General features: G+C 31.3%; 3 protein-coding genes across 3 annotated transcripts in view; 2 read left to right on the forward strand and 1 right to left on the reverse strand.

The window, feature by feature from the left end:
- Window positions 1-15,746, forward strand: part of LOC145325804 (dnaJ homolog subfamily C member 27-like) — a 31,226-nt gene extending 15,480 nt beyond the window's left edge. The window contains exon 13 of the mRNA XM_080168763.1: window positions 15,612-15,746. Within this exon, the coding sequence (XP_080024889.1) occupies window positions 15,612-15,683 (72 nt within the window). The 3' untranslated portion in view covers window positions 15,684-15,746. The remainder of the gene's footprint in view (window positions 1-15,611) is intronic.
- Window positions 4,998-6,679, forward strand: LOC145325349 (uncharacterized). The gene is made up of 2 exons (XM_080168350.1): window positions 4,998-6,457; window positions 6,564-6,679. Exon 1 carries the CDS (start codon window positions 5,150-5,152, stop codon window positions 5,735-5,737), a length of 588 nt encoding a protein of 195 aa, XP_080024476.1. The 5' UTR covers window positions 4,998-5,149; the 3' UTR covers window positions 5,738-6,457; window positions 6,564-6,679.
- On the reverse strand, window positions 7,687-10,513 carry LOC145325350 (uncharacterized). The gene is made up of 3 exons (XM_080168352.1): window positions 8,631-10,513; window positions 8,351-8,425; window positions 7,687-8,007 (listed from the first exon to the last, which is right to left on the reverse strand). The coding sequence occupies exons 1-3, from the start codon at window positions 8,667-8,669 to the stop codon at window positions 7,786-7,788; spliced, it is 336 nt and encodes a 111-aa protein (XP_080024478.1). The 5' UTR covers window positions 8,670-10,513; the 3' UTR covers window positions 7,687-7,785.
- Window positions 15,747-23,006: the final 7,260 nt, after the last annotated feature.

Here is a 23,006-nt window from a genome sequence, read left to right on the forward strand (position 1 = left end):
AGTCAAACAGACATCCTGTTACTTTAGTATAAGGATATATGTATGTATATTTAGTTTAAATTTTGATATCCTTATAATAAAGTAACAGGATGTTTGTGTGTTTGTGTGTTTGTGAGTTTGTGTGTTTGTATGTTTGTACCGAAGGATCTCGCTGATCCGATCGGGTTCTCCTTAACAGGGTAGCTTTTCATAGGTCCCGGGAAGGTTTATAACTATTTTCTTGGGGGGTGGGACACCCCCAACCCCCCCAAAAGATGAAAAATCCCCCCTCCAAAAAAAATTTTTTTTTTACTAAAATTGAAAATGAGGGGGGGGGGCACCCCCCCCCCCCAAAAAAAAAAAAATTTTTTGGCCACCCCCAAATTTTTTTTTTAATTCTTCTTTTAAAATCTAAAATAAGAAATTCAATTTTTAAATTCGACTCTCTCCTCCTCAAGTGCCCCTAGAGGCCTCTAGGGGCGTAGCCACTAGTCTCTATATATGTTAACTCTTTTATATGCACTATATGTCTATCTATATGTATATTTAGTAGATGTTTTGATATCTCTATATATGTTAACTCTTTTATATGCACTATATGTCTATCTATATGTATATTGAGTATATGTTTTTGCATAAACTTACTATGTAGGCCTTGGCCTATAAATATTAAATTTCTTTGGACTGATTGGATATCTAACTATCTTTCAATAAAACTATTTGATAACTGTCTATCTATACATTTGTCGTGTCTAAATACATTTATTTCACCTGTCTATATAATCTTACATTTACTTCATCTAATTTTTCTTTAAATAGATGCCTATGATAATGAGGCAAAATGTTAAAAGAAAATACTTCATACTTTTTGCAGACATAAGATTAATTGTAAGAATTATTTTTTACTTATTTTAATTCATTTTTAGTTTAAAATTGAATAATATCAGTTTTTTTAAACAAAAAATCTACTTGCTTCTTATACTTGGAATTCTTTGCTTTAATGTATTTTTTCTACGCCAGACATATGTCTACTTGAAATCTATTCAATAGATCTTTGACGATGGAAATTTGAAACTCTCGGGTCAATATTTCTTTAATATTCCCCCTATTTTCTAACTGTCCAAAGACGTTTATAATAATTAGGGAAAGGGTTGAATTTGGACAGGAAACCTAAATATTAAAATCTTTTCTAAATTTTTACGATCCTGAAAGTTAATATTTACTGATATTTTCCAATAAATTTTTTCGTTTCGTCAAAATTTGGAAAAATAGCCAATATGGCTGTCTAGAAAAAACACGAAACCTCTACACCTAATATTTTCTCAGTGTTTTTTTTTACTTTTTATACAATTTTTTTTAAAAATTAAATATTGATGAGTTTTTTATTTTTATAGAATGAATTATAAAAAAAATAATATTGGTTGATTGGTTTTTGCGATATCAGAACTCAGAACCATATCAGTTTTACTTTTAAACAATTCAATAAATATGAAAACTTTAAAAATTAAATATTGATGAGTTTTTTTTATTTTTTTAGAATGAATTATAAAAAAATAATATTGGTTGATTGGTTTTTGCGATATCAGAACCATATCAGTTTTACTTGTAAACAATTCAATAAATATGAAAACTTAGAGATAAAATTTGTATAATAGATAAGACTTTTAAATAATTTATTCTCCCCTTTCTTTATTCCAAAAATCTCGATTTTTCTTTCATTGTCATATCCTAGTATTTATTATGTGTATTTGTATTGTCGTGTGAGTATGTGAGAGGGTTGTAAAGGATAGATAAATTACCACCCCCCCCCCTCTCCCTCACATAGCTGTTAAGACTTAAGATTTTTTGTTTCAGGCTTTCAGCGTATCTACTCTATAATAATCCACCTTCCAAAGATCCAACACCCTACATTATCCAACCCTCCACCCTGCTTACTGTCTTCTACATTTCAACTCAACCATATATCAAACTTGCTAATATCATAAAGTGAAAGAAAAGTTAAAAAATAAACCACCAATAACCATTAAATAATGTATTAATCATTCTAACTCAAGTAATATGTACTAATTTATTATTTAACCTAACATACTAACAAAACAATAATCATAACTTTTTTTACTTTAATGAAATAAATAATCTAAATAAATAAATAAACTATGTTGACTTAAATAAAATGAAAATAAATATTTTTATTTTATTTGGATTGGAGTTAGTTTTGTAAATTGTAACGATTTGTCCTTGTTCTCTAAGGTCTCATATTTCCTGTATCATGAGTTGACCCTTAGCTTTATGCGGTCATAAATGTTCCCCCCCCCCCCAAAAAAAAACGCTTTTATCAATATACCTTGTATATTGGGGAATATTAACAAGGATTAAAACATCCATAAAAACTAGTACTGAAACTTTATGACAAACGGATACAGGAAGCAAATGCCTACATTACCAGAAATGAAAAAAGCTATCTGCTTTCTTACGGAGATTGACCAGCCCTAATTATAAAAAAGCTATTGTTCTGTAAGATTAAAACGATTTCTGAAACTGTATAACAAACGGATAATAACACTTAAATAGTTCAGAATAGTCGACAAATAGTCGACGGACAAACTGACCCTAATTATAGAAAATTATTGTTCTGTATGAAGATCTCATATTTCTCATGTGAGTTCAGTTAAGTTGACCCTTCCAGTTTCCCTTCCTTAATCAGGTGACATAAATTTTTCCTCCCCGCCCCCCCCCCCAAAAAAAAAATATTGTACAGCGATTAAGCGAAGATATGTTAATTTTATTTACCATAAAAACGAGATTCAGATTTCAATTTGAGATCCTTGGTAGAGAGATATTAACAGACATCCTATTATTTTATTTTTTGGTTTTCAATGATAACTATGACATATATAGAGTAGACAGAACAGAAAAAGAGTAGTTTTTATTGCAAATCAAATATAATTTTTTTCATTTGTTTTTTATCCGTGGAGATTAACAGACATCCTATTATTTTATTCTTTGGTTTTCAATGATAACTATGATATATAGACAGAACAGAAATGTACAATCGTTTGATTATTAAAACCAGTTTTTTTAGCCCCGAGGAGCCGTTTAACTATGAAAGAAATAGCTATCTGTCTTAAAGAACGAACGAATTAAAAAGTAAAAACTTTGTATATTTGTTTTATTCAAAAAGAGTAGGTTTTATTGCAATTAGAGTCTTCCAACTAATTCACTTACAATTTTGCTTCATATCCGTGTCATGTTATTTAGTTGACCCTTTTTAAAAAATTTAAATTTCCCTTCCTTGCGAAAGAATGTTTTTAAAACTTAAAACATATGAAATGATATTATCAGATATTATCATCAATCTATAATATAATTGGCCAAAAAGCCTTCATAAAGTGTTATAAAGAGAATATAGTATCACTGAAGATATCTATATTCCAACTTTCAATATGTAACTTTGAAGCAATTTTGTTTGTTTTCTACATTACCGAATACTTTGTGAAATCAATTCGTCTCAAATGTAACTTTTCTTAAAAATAGGTTTCTAAAACTTGAAATATAATTTTTAACTTTTCTTACCAATGAATGATGAAAGTATAAATTTAAGAACAATTTGAAATATTTACCCTCTAACGGCTAATTTATTTACTATAATTTCATCGTATTAAATCCAAATTTAATCTTGTTTCTCCCCCCCCCCCCCATCCCAATTATTACCATACCATTACCAGGTTGGTTACGATATTATATATTTGTTTTTTATCCGTGGACCGTGTGACATGAAAGATTAAGCATCAAATCCTCCCCCCCTCCTCAAAGGGGAAATTAGCAGAATTCTTACATGTCTACCTAATAAAACATACATAAGTAGCGAAGCTCTAAAATTATGAATAATAAATAGACCATTTGGAACAATGTATGGTTGTCTTTTGAAGCATTAAGCTAATAGAAAAACGTTAAAACTTAAACAATTGAATTTACAATTACATAATCCTAAATTTGCCTAAACTTAAAATTGTTTATTAATTATTTCTTATCAGTTCAGCATTTTGATTATTATTTATTATTGTCAACTGTCCTATCCCCTCCTAATATTTATGTTTTTCCCCCTTTTTTTTGGGGGGGGGGGGGGAGCTAAACAGATATCCTATTACCTCCTAATATTTATTACATACAACACCAACCCCAATTTTAGGGGGTTACATGGAGAAAATGTTAAAAATTATGAGATTTTTTGGGGGGGGGGGCGCGCATTACCACTCCGCCCATATTCATAATGAGCGGTGAAAATGGACAAAAAAATTGTAAAATACGTGATAAAACATTTATAACAATCTTTTTCTATATATAACAATATAGTGTATTTCCGTAAAAAGACTCGGACGGAGGGACGTATGGACATACCTTAATTATAGAGTAACAAGGATTCTTATAATTTCATTTTCACTATGTTTATATATATGAGAGGGGGGGGGGGTCACGATTAATTTTTAACTTGGGGAGTGGGTAAGATTATAATTTATTATACTAGTGTAGTCTCACCCCTCCCCTATTTGAAGGTTGACCGTTACAACTTACGATACAAATATTGACCCCTCCCCCCCCCCCCCCAAGAAATAAGTTAACAATTCAAAACATATGGAAAATAGGAATTAGCGAAGCTTTTCTATAATTTGTGTTGGTTATAAACGTCAGTTAGTATTACTATTTTATATAATTTATAGACAGAATACTTACTTTATAATTATACTTATGCATTTATGTTAATGTTCCCCCCCCCCCCCAAGAAACAAAACAAAACAAAACATATGGAAAATTCAAAATACTAGGAATTAGCGAAGCTTTTCTATAATTTGTGTTGGTTATAGACGTCAGTATGTTAGTATTTATATAATTTATAGACAGAATACTTACTTATAATTTTGATTATACTAATGCATTTATGTTAATGTTTTGCTTTAATGGATATTGTCATCCTTGTTAAAAATATTTCACACATCCCATTCCCTTCATATTTGAAGATATCTAGAATATTATAAATCTTAATAATTTCTTGGAAACCAACAACAAAGAAAAATTTGTAGGGGGTAATTAATGATTCCTTGAAATTTCATTTGCTTACAGACCTTTGAAGTGACAACATTTGAACATTTGTTTTATTTTTGCTATCGTTATTATGGCGGAACAAGGACAGAGAGTCAGAGTTGGGCGCAGGCGCAAGCCGGTAGCGATGGATGACTTGGTTCCTTACTTCCCCCGTACTCTTACCTGCACAGATCCAGAACCAAGTTTATACCCCGACCTGATGCCTGGATGGTACGCCCATTATCAGGTCCTACACAGATCTTTTAAAGATATATCTAACCTGCTTTACAGGTCGGGGTTTCAGAGTGTTCGTAATATGCAGGCGATCAGACTATTTAGTGAAGGAATTGGTATATACCAATTCCTTCACCAAGCCCTTCCATCTTCTCAGCGTACACGCGAAGAAAATGAACTTGTTCTGCAGCAAATGGAAGCCAAATGCAACGGTTACCGTGACGACGTTATCCAGGCGTTAGCTGTCTATGACCGTGCGATTAATTTAGATGGCACAGTAGATCTATCATCAGATGAAGACGAATATTCCGATATCTCCGGCGATGTAAATCCATCTTCCGATGATGACGATATTGACGCCATCCTGGAAGTTCTGGAACACGAAGGTGGCGCGAGCGAAGGTGAAGGTGATGACTCTGATGAGTCTGTGATCATTATCGATTGATCATTGATGTTGCGTTGAGTTGAGATCGCATTCCTGTGAATATTTAGTTAGATTCCACATAAATAACTTGACATATATATGCTATAATAATAAAACTATGAAAAATAATTTTCTTATTTTTATTTAATTTAATTTGTAATTGCGATGCTGCTCTATAATTTGAATTATAATTGAAGAAGTAAGCTCTGTTTGTCTGTAGCTAAGGATCTCGCTAACCACTGAACCTATATGGTTCTCCTTTACAGTACAGCTTCGTATAGGTCCTTAGATGGTTTTAGGCTAGAGAGACGTTTGATATAGTTAAAGTTTAGTTAGGTCGTTAATTAATATATGTTTACGAAATACTTATGTTTCTGCCGTGATTATTTGTGTACTTATTTTAACTTTGAATTGAAGACATAAATTTAAAATTATCAATAGCTATAGTATTAACTTTAACAAACAAAAACATTTAAAGTGCCACTAGAGGCCTCTAGGGGCGTAGCCGCTAGTAAACTTATAAAGAAGTAAGCTCTGTTTGTCTGTAGCTAAGGATCTCGCTAACCACTGAACCTATATGGTTCTCCTTTACAGTACAGCTTCGTATAGGTCCTTAGATGGTTTTAGGCTATTTTTCTGCCCTTTCATATCCCTTCGAATATAGAGCCTCTAAATGCTAGGGGCGCAGCCGTTTGTATCCAAGGAAGAGAGACGTTTGATATAGTTATTTGATATACTTAGGTAGGTAGGTAGGTAGGTTCGAATATAGAGCCTCTAAATGCTAGGGGCGCAGCCGTTTGTATCCAAGGAAGAGAGACGTTTGATATAGTTATTTGATAAAACTTAGGTAGGTTAGGTAAGCGTTCCACGTATTTAAAATTATCAATAGCTATTTCTTGCATCGTTAACGAATAAAAGCTAACTATCTCGGACGAAAAATCAACATGTTTAAAATGGACGTACGGACATTCTGGTAATGATTATAGAGTTGCTACGCTTTCTAAATCGGACGGACCGACCATAAGAATGAATAAAAAAGTGTATTATTTCGAGTTTCTTATCACATTTATTTTTATCACGAATATGAATATGAAATGAAATGAATGAAATACAAAATGAAAATGAAACAATGAAATTGAAAAACGAAAAAAAAACAGACAGACAGACAGACAGACAGACATATTTACATTTAGAAATATAAAGTAGATTTGCTACTAAAAAATGAAAATGAAACAATGAAATTGAAAAAAAAATTAAATGAAAATATTAAAACTAAAGAAAAGGGGTAGTTTCACGAAATGCATTTGAACTTAATTTAGTGAACCGCATATTTTATCCTGGTTAAATGGGTAAACTACATTTATATGGCATATATTTGAAATGAATTCAATTTTCTACCACGTAGTTTTTAAAATATCAAGACCTTAAAATTGTCTTTTTTGTGATATATGCAATTTAAAAAGACGATTTTCAAGTCTTGACATTTTAAAAACTATGTGGTAGAAAATTGAAATTTTTTCAAATATATGCCATATAAATGTAGTTTAACCATTTAACCAGGATAAAATATGCGGTTCACTAAATTAAGTTTAAATGCATTTCGTGAAACTACCCCTTTAAAAAATCTGCAAATTTAGTAAATAAAGTATAAATATATCAAAAATAGTATATACAAAATTTGAAAATACAAAATAGATTTTTACAATTTTTATCCCCCCCCCCCACCAATAAAAATAACCGCGGGCGCTCGGCCCCCTAGCCATATAACCTAACCTAGCCTAACCTAATCCAGTCATTTAGTCGGGGGGGGGGGGGGGGGGAGGGGGGTATAAATTTGAGAAAAGCCTAACCTAATCCAGTCATTTAGTCGGGGGGGGGGGGGGGGGGGGGATAACACCACAAAATAGAAAAATAGTTAAATAGTATATACAAATTGAAATAATATTGCAAAATTAACAATAATCAATTTGAATTCTATTATGAAATAATATTACAAAATTATAAATATTAATTTAAATAGAATTCAAATTGATTATTGTTGATATTGACTGTTGCGTGCGCACCTATAGTTAAATTAAAAATAGCCGGTACGACACGCTCACGACGCTCACGAGGTTCTTGCTGTGGGGGGGGCTGTTGGGGGGGCTGTTGGGGGGGGTTTGGAATGGCGTCTGGTTGTTGTGGGGGGTCCGGCTGTTGTTGCGGGGGCTGTGGTGCTTGATGGGGAGCCGGGCCCGGAGCAACACCAACATTATTATGGTTCCCCATCTGGTAAACCTGTTGAGCATGACCTTAATAAATTAAATCAAAATTAAAATTAAAATCTCTCAGGAGGGTGGTCGATAGATCGATGTACATCCCCAGTGATTTTCCCTTCTGTAGATTACAATTAGTTCCATAAAAGCCAAAAAAAATACATTTTAATTAAAGAGCCAAAAAAAATACATTTTAATTAAAGATCCAGCTTAGATTTTTTGACGCATTTTTTTGGAGCTTCTCTTTTATGCATGTTTTCATCCTTGTTTTATAATAATCATGTAAGCAATTCTGTATGATATTTACTATTAATTTAAATGGTTAATTTTTCAAAATCATAAAATATCTCAACGCAGGAGTCCCAATTATATATAATACCTTGTCCTCTTGGAGCATTACGGCGTCCTCGACGATTCCCATCAGGCTGGGGTTCAACAGGAACGGCAGCCACACCTTAATGAATTAAATCTTATTTATTATTTCAAAGTAAGGGGACTGGACAAACGCAGGAGTCCCAAACGTCGGAGTGGACAAACGCAGGAGTGTTAAATTAAAATATTAATTTTAAGTATTTCTGTACAGGTTAGGTTAGGTTAATATGTACAAGATATATAAGACTTGGAATAGGTAATAATAAAAATATGATTATATATAATACCTTGTCCTCTTGGTTGAACAACCCGTCCATGGCCATCATCAACAGCAACAGGAGGAACAGCTGCCACACCTTAATAAATTAAATCTTATTTATTATTTCAAAGTCCCAAACGTCGGAGTGGACAAACGCAGGAGTCCCAAACGTCGGAGTGGACAAACGCAGGAGTCCCAAACGTCGGAGTGGACAAACGCAGGAGTGTTAAAGTATTACAACAGCCACACCTTAATGAATTAAATCTTATACACTAAATAAATTTATTAACTTAGTCCTATAGTTTATACAAACGGACAGTTTAACTTTAAAAAAGTTTAAACTTTACTACAGTAATATAATTAAACTAAAGAGTAGCTATACTTAAAACAACGATGACAACATCCATAAAAGCGAAGCACTGAAACGGTAGGACAAACGGACATTAACACTTGTATAGTGTCTGAAGTGAATAATTTAAATATAAAGTATAAGAGTCGAAGCAAAATTGTAAGTAAATTTATTGGAAAACTGCTTCATACAGGATAACCGATAATGTTTATGGTTATACTTACATTTCTAGGACTTAATTATAGAGTTGCTTGCTTCGCTTATAATATTATTCTTTGTTGTCCAAGGAATCAATATACCAAAAACCAGATCAAACGGATAATTAGATCACATAAAATTTTGTTGTTATAAAAGTAGAAAAATCAACATGTTTAAAAGGGATTTACGGACATTCTGGTAATGATTATAGAGTTGCTTCGCTTTCTAAATCGTACGTAACTACATCATGCAAAGTTTGAAAGCGATAGGACAATTCTAACATGCCTAAAATTAACGAATAAAAGCTAACTATCTCGGACGAAAAATCAACATGTTTAAAATGGACGTACGGACATTCTGGTAATGATTATAGAGTTGCTACGCTTTCTAAATCGGACGGACCGACCATAATTATAGAAAAGCTTCGCTTTTAAAAAGGTAAATTAAAAGGTAAAAAGGAGAACCCGATCGGTTCATCGGTTAGCGAGATCCTTTGTATAAAGATTATTTATTCATTATATTACACTTGGAATAACTAAAAATAAATAGAATTCAATATATATTATACCTGGGTCAAGTCGTTGACGTCGTTCAAGTATTCGCTGGCTCCTTCGTTTCGTGCTGCTGGGTCTAGATTTCATTATTCGTTCGGATATTTATACTGAAATAAATTATTAAGGTAATAAATAATAATTTAATAATTAGTATTTTTCATAATGCAAATGCAGATATAATTAATTTCAATTTCAATTCAATTTCAAAACGTTCACAATATACGTATAAAAACACTGCAAAATCAAATATTAAAAAATAATTAACTTTATAAGTTTATTTTATGCGTATATAAAAACTAATTACGCATTAAAAGAAAGAGAAAGGCGGTCAAAAGGTAGAGAAAGCCATTAAAATAAAGGGGTTGTATGCAAAAATGTAATTTCCTCATTACCTTCCGATAAGCCGCTGAAATTTATTTTGCCTTTTCTCGGCAGTTTTCGGCGGTTGCGCCGCCGTTTCTTCTCCCCTTAGTATCCAAGTAACTTGAAGTTGGCTGGCCCATCTCTCGTTCGTCGCCAACCTACAATTTAACTTTAAATTACAAATTTGTAAAATGTAAATTATCTTTATAAACCAACCTAATGCCGTAAAATCAATCTTCGAATAAACCAACCTAATGCCGTAAAATCAATCTTCGATATTTATTATTTAGAAAATGTTAAGATTTTTAATTTGTTAATACTAATAGTCTAATAGCATGAAAAAATTTTATCTTTACATACCCTTTAAAATAAGTGGCATCCGCATTTAGAGCCTAGAGGTCAATATCATCAAACATATATGGGTGGGGGAAAAGGGTTTTACATGTAAGTAACAGTTAACACCTTTATAGTCCCCCCCCCCCCCAAAATAAAGGGAAGGGCAATGGGCTGTTTATTTTACACTAGTCTCCCCCCCCTCCCCTATTTAAGAAGGGTTGCTATATGAAAAGAAAGGGTTGAACTTGATTTTGAATATAACCCCCCCCCCCAAAAAAAAATACAAAGAATAATCCCTTTATTTATTTAAATTTTCCTTTATAAAAATTTTCCATAATATATATATGACACCTTTATTATAACCCCCCCCCCCCAAAAAAAAATACAAAGAATAATGAATAATCCCTTTATTTATTTAAATTTTCCTTTATAAAAATTTTCCACTAATGCTGGGTGACGGGAGAGAGTTTTTTTTTTAACTTTTAAGAAAGGTTTATATATATGACACCTTTATAAATTATAACCTTATATTATAATGGCCGATAAATTGATGTACACTCCCAATGATGATGCACAAAATTACCCCTTTTGTAAATAACAATTAATAGTTGAAACGTTTTTACACTCAACTTAATGAAGCAACCAAGTCCCAAAATTCCCCAAAATTGTTGAGCAAATAAAAAGAAAACGTTGGTATAAAACTTTGTTTTTAAAAGATATGAAATGATACAGATATTCATCATATCATTATCATCAATCTATTCTATAATTGGCCAAAAAGCCTTCATAAAGTGACATCAAAGCTGACAATAAAAATGGTAATCCTTGAATGTTATGTAACTTCCAATATGTAACTATGAAGCAATTTTGTTTGTCTACATTACCGAATACTTTTTTAATTCTATTCATCTCAAATGTAACTTTTCTTAAAAATAGGTTTCTAAAACTTGAAATATAATTTTTAACTTTTCTTACCAATGAATGATGAAACTTAAGTATAAATTGAAAAACAATTTGAAATATCCAGCCTCTAACGGCTAATTTATTTACTGTTATTAATATTGACAGTGAGGTTGTCCAAGCTATGCCTGACTCTTCAGTTACGCGTACTCGTAGTTTGCGTGAACGTAAGACGATCGACGATGCAAGCATACCCGATTTTTTGGATGAGGTTGACCTTGATATGTTGGAGGAAAAGGAGGGTTTGGGGTCCCCCCCAAAAAAAATAACCCCCAGTGATAACATTAGGTAATAATAATATTTTCATTTTATATTTAATAATGTTATAAAAAAACTAAAAGGGGTAGTTTCACGAAGTTTATTTATTAAGCTCAAATGCATTTCGTGAAACTACCCCTTATAAAATTAGTGGGTTTCGTCGTATTTTTACTTTTTATTTACTATTAAGCTCAAATGCATACCCCTAATAAAATTATAATAAATGGGATTATGAAAAGTAGTGGGTTCCTTTGTATTTTTACAGTAACTTTTTATCTTAGGGTAGGTAAATGTTATTTATTTATTTAATTTTCAGTTGCACTCCAGGGTCGGTAATGTTGGAGGAAAAGGAGGGGTTGGGGACCCCCACAAAAAAAATAACCCCCAGTGATAACATTAGGTAATAATAATATTTTCATTTTATATTTAATAATGTTATAAAAAAACTAAAAGGGGTAGTTTCACGAAGTGCATCTACCCATGCTATAAAATAAATGTTGTAATAAAACCCAAAAAACTGTTTATTGATATATTTATTTTTTTTGCAGTATTGTTATTTAATTTAACAAGGATGAATAATCAATAAGTAGCGAAGCCAAAAACATTACTCAAATCATACTTGTCTTGTGTCTTTATGCGTGGATGGTCTCTTGCTCGAGGTTCTAGAGTAAATAAGTTGGACATCAAATGAAAGTAAATACTAAATATCCAAAAATAAATTTGAATTTCAATTAAAGGGTGATGGAAAAAAATAAAAATGCGTACTTGCCGCTTCGCTTATATTATTGTACATTCAAACATCAGTAAACCAAAAATCAGACCAATCGGATAATTAGGTCACATAAAAATTTGTTGTTAAAATGTAAAAAAAATACGGACATTAATGTCAGAACTGAATTATCAGAATGCGAATATATAAGAGTCTAAGCAAAATTGTAAGTAAATTTGTTTAAAAACAGCTTGATAATCAGGTTTAATATGAGCGTACATTTAAAACCGAGTTTCAACGCAAAAAAACGCGGAGCCGAATCTAGAAATACGGCTGCGGATGTGTGTATATTTGGTAACATATGGTTTTTAAGTTTAATTTAAGGAAATAGACCGTTAAATCATATTATTACTGTAAAAACTCACTTTTAACTAATGTGGAGCCGAGCCGTTCTGAACGACGTAAAAAAATGCACGGAAATTCTTTTCGAACACAGGGATTCAATATTTTTAGGTAAGACTTATCGATAAAACACACCCGATACTTTGTAATTTTGGAACGATATAAAAAAATAAAAAATAAACATAATTAAAAACAAAGTATGGAGCTTGCCGAATTATTCACAGTATAAAATCTGTGCGTTTAAAATTGAAATTACCAAAAGGCAAAATAAGAATAATTAAGTTATAACGAACAGACTTATCACTTTATATTTACAAATTATTACAAAATCCTTACCTTAATATACAGTAAATGATTATGTGTACTGCCTTCCGAAATAGAAAACATAGCCTATTATTTTGACGTGTATGTACTCTTATGACATTCACACAAAACAATAGACTACAATAATTTTTTTCGGACGACAGTACAGAATTAGATCTTCTTGTGTTGACACTTGACTTTGTTTCTTTCTTCTTTTTTTTATAACTATGCAAATAATATTTATCACTTTATTTTATTGTATTAATATAATTCCATTTGAAGTTTTCACATTGAATATTAAATTTTTTATTATTTTTCACTTTTCTTTGTATCTAACTAACGCGTAGTATGACGTGTCAATACACTCTGAAATTCAAATAAGGACTGAAGAACTATGTGTGTGTGCACGAGGTGCACGAGGTAGAAATGTACATGGGTAATTAGAAACTTCAATATAATTTATTTTGTTATATTTACATTTTTTAAAATAAGATTTTTTAATATGTTTTGACCACGGTAAATAATAAAAATTTGTTGGAGGAATTTTTGTGTATATATTTATCCCTGATATAACAGCATACACCGGAAACGGATGATATCAAATAACAGGGAATCTATAAATATATTGTTACAAATACAATTACAAACTATTATAAGTTAACTTTAATATATTTCATTATCGTTATATACTTTTTTTACGTAATGCAAAATTATCCTTTTTTAATATTAGGAAGAATTTTTATTTTACCCTGTAAAAAAAGCAATGAAAAAAGTAAGACGTCTAAAATGTCGTATTCTTAACAGGTAGACTTTTTGGAGTAAGGAAATTATGTCATCACATTAATTTCATAGAAAGAACCTAAAAGTCTAATATATCTAGTAAATTTTATTTCGGAATTGTTTAACGAACATACTTAATTTAAGATTGCGTGATTTATTTCGAAATAGAAATATAAAACGTAAAAATTTATTATTTTTCAAAATCTTCTATTTATTTACCAAGTACTTCGTATATAAATATTAAGAAATTTGAATATTTAGAAAAATAGAAATAGGGATGTATTTTTGAACGAAGGGAGAGGGGAATAAATATCCTATTTTTGAAATAGAATTCTTGCACACGTATATAAATATTCCCCAATTTCAATATTTTCATATCTCTAAATTCCCTTCCAAATTTTCTCGAAATACGATACGTTTAGGGTTTAGAATAGTTAATATTTTAAATATCTAGTAGACACATCATTGTTTCTACCTAATATTTGTTCAAAAATATCAATCTATCTGACTTACTACTATCTATCTATCAATCTATCTGTGAAAGTAAATCTACTTTTTGCATCCATTTTTGGTCTGGGGGCGATTTATCTGTCGCTCTGATGCATCCAGGGCAGGGATCTAAAAGGATAAGACAATAAATGATGTATTGATGTACTAAACAAAATAAACACTTTGATTAAAATTGTTAATGTTCCGTCCAGTCGAGATTTAAGGCAACGAATGAGAGTTTATAAAACTTTGGGTACCAGTATATTTTACAGTCCTCCCTGATGGAAAAGAAACAAATCCTAAGATTGTTGTATAATTAAAGTGTCACAGTGTAATATCGTTTTGGTCTCTTTATTATAATCTTGTAGTAAAGAATTGAAGAAAAGTTTTAGAAATAATCAAATTGAGTATAACCAAGAAGGGGTTAACTCTTAGAAAATCAAAGCATTTGTTCCAAATGTATTTTTCTTAATTGTCTTATCTATTTTCTATTCTATTCTTTTATAATCTCTCTTTCTCTTTCTCTCTCTCTCTCTTCTCTCTCTCTTTCTCTCTCTTTCTCTCTCTCTCTCTTTCTCTCTCCTCTCTCTCTCTCTCTCTTTCTCTCTCTATCTCTTTCTTTCTCTCTCTCTCTCTCTCTCTCTTTCTCTCTCTCTCTCTCTCTCTCTCTCTCTCTCTCTCTCTCTCTCTCTCTATCTATCTATCTATCTATCTATCTATCTGTCTTTCTCTCTATCTATCTATCTATCTATCTATCTAACTATCTATCTATATATCTATCTTTCTCTCTTTCTATCTATCTACCTATCTCTCTTTTTTTTACTCTCTACACCTTTTTGTGTTTGTTAGCCTAATATAAATGTTTGATAAATTTATGGGTTGCAGCAGCAGTGCATAAGTCAATGCGGTGAAATAGATAGATAGATATGTTAAGAAGATTGATAGATAGATAGAAAGTGAGGATAGATGAACAAATTTAAGTTTAAATCATATTATTAATGAAGTAAAATTAAGTGTTTAACTCTTGAATCCTAAATTAAAAAAAAAACTTTGCTTTTAAAACAAACCTGTTTTAAGTCCTTATCTACCTAGAACCGCTAGCATTAGGGTATTCGGAGGTGTAGAGAAGGGCATAAAAATAGCATAAATCCATACCGGTACCTAAATAAAGCTTCCCTGTAGAACTTAATTGGTTCACTAGTTATCAAAATCACTTAATCTACCGACAAAACACCTTATTACTTGTATATAGAATAATTCCCTACAAGAGTTTTATTATAAAATCTATCAACCTATTTATTTTTTTAGGCTACAGGAACAGCAGAAGCGTTTATGGTCCTCAGCAAAGCAAGAAATCAAATATTGAAATCTTTAGAATAAATTTTTCACTATGGCCTTAAAACTCATTCATATCCGCTGGATTAAAACCGGTTCTCAGACTTACTGAATAATCGTGTATGACATCGACAATTTTCCACGAATATTAAAATAAAAAAAATTAAACCAACATTGTTAATACCATGTTTTTAAAAAAAGTACATCGACAATTTTCCACAAATATTAAAATAAAAAAAAAAATTTAAACTATCTTTGTTAATACCATGTTTTTAAAAAAGTACATCGACAATTTTCCACGATTTTTAAAATAAAAATAAATAAATTTTAACCATCTTTGTTAATACCATGTTATTAAAAAAGTACATTCGTGATAATTTATGTATGACTAGCGGCTACGCCCCTAGCTTCTAAGAGGTGATAAAAAAAAATTTGGACGAAATACGTAAAAGGACCAAGGAAATCCCCTACAAAAAAAGGGTAGCCTAAAACCACCAGAGGACCAGTAGGTATATTCCCTGAAGAGTAGAATCCGATCGGTTAAGTGGTTACCGAGATCTTAAAGGACGGACGGTCGGACAGACAGACAGACGGACGGACAGACAGACATACAGATGGACAGACAGACAGACATCGTTTTACTTTGCAGTATAGATTGTCAGGAAGGAAAGGAACATTGGACCGTAGATACTGGTACCCAAAGTTTTGAATATAGTTTAATTCATCTGTTGCAAGGTAAATGTTGGGGACATGTATTGAAATTTGATAGGTTCGTTCAAACTAATTTCAAACTTTTTGCCCAATAATTTCACTGTTATTTTGTATTATAATGATTTGCTATTTTTGGAAATTGTCTTTGATGTGTGTACCATATTTAGTTAAAACTATTAATAGAATTAATTGTCTAAAAACTTTTTTTCATAACTGCAAATACATTCTAATGATTTTACTTTTATAAATTTAGTTTAGATCATGTTCACATAAATAAAACGATTTATTCTATTTATGAATGATTTTAAATGGTTTGTTACATAATACTTTTTAAAATAAATAATTATACTTGTATTGTTTATTGATTACTTTTTTTGTCCAATTGTAGCACAGTAAATTTTCATTGACTAAAAAACTGGAAAATCAAGGCATATGACCAAGGAGGGGAGAGAAAAATGGACTTTAATTTGCACTGGTACCAATGGTTTTATTTATTATTCGCTGGCTTAAAAATGTTGGTAATTGATAGCTCATATTGAATTTTATTAATTAGTTCTAAACTAGTTGTGTAAATTTAGCAATTTTACTCTAGAGAAAGGGATTCCGTTGTTTATCATTATCAGGGTTGTATATCCATCAATGTCCATTGTCTTATCTCTTTAAAACCCTGTATGACTCCTGATTTTAGATGTTAATAATTTTAAATGAATGGACGTACGTACATTGGTACCTCTAAAGTGTAGCAGGAAAACTTTAAAGAATGGACATAAGTATTTAGGAGTGGCTACACAACTATAAAGAATGTATTGTCAACAAAGTTTTAATATTCCCTGACCTTCCAGTAATAATTTTAGAAAACCAAGGCTTATCAAAAGTTTCTTTTTACAATCCCTTTCCCCTTTCAGGAATTCTACGATTGGTAAGTTGTGCTCTTAATTGTAAGTTGAACACAATTAATTTTATTTTGTACCAGAATTTTGTAAAAATCTTTGATATTGACTAACTACTATTCAAAAATATTATTTATGAGTAAGTTTGTTATAAAAGATTTAATCCTTTTTTTGAGTTCAATATGTATCCCTTTATTCCTGGTTAAGCAAGAAATATTTAAGAATTCTCCCCCTTCCCCTGCTTGCAATGCACTGTCAATAGTTTTCTTGCTAGGCTTGTAACAAATATCGTGAAATAAAATATTTACTTCCCCTTTTGCACTTGTAATGGGTTACCTCAAAGGAGTGGGATTCTATTTTAATTTAAAGGGAATATCTAGAGCATCATATGCTTGCTATATGATGCAATACTCAAACACTCATGGTAATAGGTTAAGTAACATCCAACTGGGATTGGTAATGATTGCGCTTTTCTTACTATTAGATTCATGTTCTGTGCTAGACCTAGCAGCAGTAGGTATCATTTTTAATGTCTCTAGTATAACACGGTGTGGATTCTAACCTGTCACCTCCCCAACAGCAAGCAGACTTGCTTTCGTTTACTAATGCTGTGGGTGCTAATATATAATACTAGTTTGGTCCCTTCCAAACTTTTGAGATAATTGCCTACCCCACACTTTTTTTTTTGTTTGAGTAAAAAAGATATTTTATGCTCTGTTGTACATTTAGCTATGTTCTATTTCAACAAAGGCAAAACTATGAAAATTAAAATTTTAAAAGCATAAAAAAAATGTTTATCTCATTTCTATAGTAGTATTACTAAAAATATGTATTTTTCTATACATGTGCCAATACAAAAAAATAATGATTAAATTTTGAAAAATATCCAGAAATAAGTTGTTTTTTCTTAAATTTTTTTATGAAATATTTCTTCTGATTCTAATAATGGTGCTAAATATTCCTAATCTGTCTTGAACGATAGAGGAAAATGAAACACATTGAATCATGAAACTAAATATAATACACATGGATAAAATATTATAATTTTATGTTGTTTAATTACCTGATAATAGAAAACAATAACTGGTTAATCAGTTAGATTTTTATATTCAAATAGTTTTTCAGGAAATAACAAATCAAAGAATCTTACTCAACCACTTGTTTTTTCCCTATACAAACTAAGAAATAATTAGATGGAATTTGGTATTTTGACAAACTGGACATTAAAAAACTTAAGATTTTTTATAATATGGTAATAATATGCATATATAACTTCAAAAAATTTTATATAAAGGCAGGTCTAAGATAAAGCTTATTTGTGAGAGGGAAAAACTAATTGAAACAAGAAAATATATTTATATAATTCATCCACTTTTAATAGGTTAAATGTAGCAAGAATAATTCTAGAATTGGAATGAAGGTATTGTATAAATTATCAAAGGATCATGTGGTTTAAAGAGATCTTCAATATACAGACTTTACATTCACTCACTACATATGTAGTAAAAGAGGTTTGATATCACCTCATTTTATCTTTAATCAACATAATTATAATGGAAAAGTATTACAATCAATTTAACCCTTAACAGTCGCGCCCCTTGCCGCACCTTAATCAGTTGGGGGGGGGCGTTCAACGCCTCCCCTCATTATCTCAGTTCCTATTAGAGCTAGAGGGCTAATTTTTTTTGTGCAAGTCCCCTGTGTTATGGTGAATTTCCGACCTTAAGTAAGTCAAGGTCAATTTCCGCTTCCTTCACCCTTTTATTTAACAACCTTTGTTTTTAGGTCCTTTTTTACTTAAAAATTTCAAATGGCTGTAATTTTTTTTTTTTTTTTAAGCTAGAAGAAATTTTTTTTTGCAGAAAATGTTTATTGTATTTAAATTTTATATTTGAAATATCAAAACATAAGTTTCAGCAGCCGCAGCTGTACTTGGCAGCTGACAGCCACCGCAGTCGGCGGTCGGCGGGAAAACGGAGCGGATCTTTATGAAATTTTAATGCATTATGTAGACATGTAAGACAAGCTTAAGTTTAAAATTTGAAGTCTCTAAGCCAAAAATTGCGGCCACAGGAGCATTTTAAAGATTTCTGGAGACCTGGAGGATCAGGACCTGCAGGATCATACCTGGAACCTAAAATTGACTTGAACACCTGTATTTAATATGAGGATGTACTACTAGAGGATATTTTAGTATTTTGGTAAGATAAAATGCTTTGTTTAAATCAAAAACAAATTTTTGTTCTTTACCTGGATGACCCTGCCAGGTTTGCTGGCATCCTGTGCCCGCCAGGATGGAGATATTCAAAAAATTCCAACTCTCAGTTATGTGTCATACCCATACTTAAAAAGTCAAGCAGTTTGGGCTCTTTATCTTTTACACACAGAAAATGAGATAGAAAAAAACGGATGGGGGGGCGTTCAACGCCCCCCCCCCCCCGACAGTTAAGGGTTAATTTACCTACTTGATTCTAAAAATTTTAGAATTTAAGTCAATGACAAATGTTGATTTTTAAAGCAAAGTTTTTTTTTATAAACAGTGTCTGTTCGTTCATCTGTCTTTCTATATATACATAGATGATAGCTTTTATTTTAAAAATCCTATCACATTCAAACTTTGTTCAGTGATTTCTGTAACCAGATAGTAAATTAAAAATTCAGCAACTATTAAATATATTGAAATTTTTACCTAAATATTTTTTATGATTTTATTTATCTGATTTTCGGATAATGATATCTAGGAAGATTAAGTATTATTTTAGGAGTAAAATATCTTTATAATCAAATTATAAAATGTAAGTATATCTGCATTATGTATCCTGTATTTTTGTCTAAACTTATATTGTAGAATAATAAAGCTGTAGACAATCATTTGAATGATGAAATGTCTTTTTTTCCCCTAAGTTAAATGTCACTAATGTCTCAAGAACATTTTACTTTATAAGTAATGTTTTTCATAATATTTTCTTTTATCAAATAATTGTGAGAACCCTAGTGTTATTTTGGCTCCAAAGAAATGTCATATATTTTTTGCGTACATAAAAGATTCCCTTAATGCAGATATTGAAAGGTTAACCCCACCCCAATTATTATTTTCCTTTTCTCTCTTTCTCTTTTTATCTATCTATCTATCTATATTTTCTTTTTCTATTTTGTTGACGTCATCCGCTTTTTTCTATTGTTCATATTTGATTGGTCAAAATTACTTGACAGATTTGAAATTTTCTCAGCTTCTATGTCAGATATAAGTCTAACTTTTTGTGGGAAGATTATCAAAACCCTTAGGAATGCTACTTTGAAATAATGATTCCTTGGGGCTTTAGGCATAAATGTAAAATTTGAGTATGTATGATCATGTTTTTAAATGTTAGTATATTCATCTCAAGCATCCTGTATTAAAATAATGTAGATAGATTTATCCGGAATTTTAGTTTTAAAAAAGTTGATTATTATAATCGTTTGTTCTTCTATTTTTTGTAAATGTTTGATTGTCTTGAATTATGATTTGTTAAGCTTTGCTTTTATGGATGTTGTAATCCTTGTTTGTTAGAATAATAATCCAAGTTTCTGATGCTGAGTGTCTCAAGAAGTGCAATGACAATCAAAACATTTTTACATCCCATCATTTACAGCATAGTTATTCTTGTAAAACATAATTATCTATCTATCTATCTATCTATCTATCTATCTATATATATCTATCTATCTATCTATCTATCTATCTATCTATCTATCTATCTATCTATCTATCTATCTATCTATCTATCTATCTATCTAACTATCTATCTATCTATCTATCTATCTATCTATCTATCTATCTATCTATCTATCTATCTATCTATCTATCTATAATTCTATCTATCTATATATCTTTCTATCTATCTATCTATCTATCTATCTATCTATCTATCTATCTATCTATCTATCTATCTATCTATCTATCTATATATCTATCTATCTATCTATCTATCTATCTATCTATCTATCTATCTATCTATCTATCTATATATATATCTATCTATCTATTAATCTATCTATCTATCTCTCTATCTATCTATCTATCTATCTATCCATTGAATAAGTTAAATTATTGAATAGATACATTGTATTTGTCAATTGATGTGTAATTATCAATTTGGGGGAATTTTTACCTTTATTTCCCCATTATTACATTAGAAGCACAGCTTACATATAAATAGGATTTACGTTAGTACGTCCAAAGTTAAATAACGAATAAAGTATCTATGTATAATCCAGACAACTACCTGCCACTAGTGGTGCAGTCCCTTATCGTCTGTTAGCTCATTTCAAAGATCTAAAAATCTAAAGAAGGTTTTCGCTTCGTGGGCAGAGCTATATATATCTCATAGCCCTCTATTCTTTTACTTTAATAACTAACAAGATTATCACAAAAATTCCTATATTTACTAATTATACCTAATATACATAATTGTCCTTGATTTTTTATACATTATATTATAAGTCACTAATGCATCAATGTACAGAATGTGATCGTTCGAACTAAAAAAATCTACTTACTTAACCCTTACAGATCGGGGGGGGGGGCTCAAAGAGCTCCCCCCCCCCCTCTAGTTTTTTCAATCTCATTTTTTTTGTAGGTAAGATGGAGAGCTGTAACTTCATGACTTTTTAAGTTTAGTAATTATACATCGGCAAGATGATTTTATTAGGATATCTGGTCTGTGTCGGTCGTGGTGTCCGGTCAAAGTCGGTTGGGTAGCAAAAAAAATTAGAAAAAATTCTAAATAAATCTTAATTTCTACATTATGACTTTTGTGTATAAGGTAGAAACCTAAAATATCAATGACCATCTGAGAAAAGTGGTGTTATGACCGTTTGACCGCTCCCTGACAGACTTTATGACCGATTTTTGTCCGGCTTTTACTACAGACATATATCATGAATATCGTGGCTTCTATTACAGCTAGAGACCTATAATTTTTTTTTGGTAAATCCTTGAGCAATAATAAACAGATAAAAATATTAATTTGCGCCGCCAATCGCCGTTTTACCGCCGTAACCGCCGAAAATGGCGGTTTCCGTTATTTGCCGTTTTTCGGCGATGATCAGAAAAAGTAATTTTTTTGTTATGAAAAATAAAAGTTCGTCCTAAAATTTGGTCATCCTAGCTGCAAAATTTGCCGCTCTACAGCTGTTTTAAAATTTAGCGGCTGGCCGCTAAAAAGCGGCTAAGAAGCGGTCTGACTGCTATGACTAGAAAAAGTAATTTTCTCTAAAAATACACATGAACCACCAGAAAAAATTTTTACGTCTTTATCTTTACCAGGAGCCGAGATAGAGGGGGGGCTCTTTGAGCCCCCCCCCCCCCCCCCCCCCCGATCTATTAAGGTGGGAATTGGGGCCCGATCTGTAAGGGTTAAATTAAAGTATGTAATCAATTAAAGCTATGGACTAGAGTCGTAGCTAACACAAATATACAGGGTGGGGCAAATAAGACCGGACAAATTCTAACTTCTAAAGAAATGAACATAAAATCGTCAATTTTAAAGATTTTATTGAATTTTAAAAACTGGCAAGCAAAATAGGTATATGACTATTAGATTATTCAATAAAATCGCCGCCAGCCTTAATCACCGCCTCTACCCGCCTCCTCAACCGCCGGCAGGTCCAGGTCAAAATGTACCTGTCCAAGCTGGCGTAGTTCTCCTTGATAGTGACAATGAGGGAGGTCTTTGTGGTATGGGCACGTCTATTGGAGCATGCTTCAAAGTAGCCCCAGGCCCAA

This window comes from Acartia tonsa, chromosome 8 (genome assembly GCF_053477335.1).
Source record: "Acartia tonsa isolate MP-2025a chromosome 8, ASM5347733v1, whole genome shotgun sequence".
Classification (NCBI taxonomy): Eukaryota; Metazoa; Arthropoda; class Copepoda; order Calanoida; family Acartiidae; genus Acartia; species Acartia tonsa.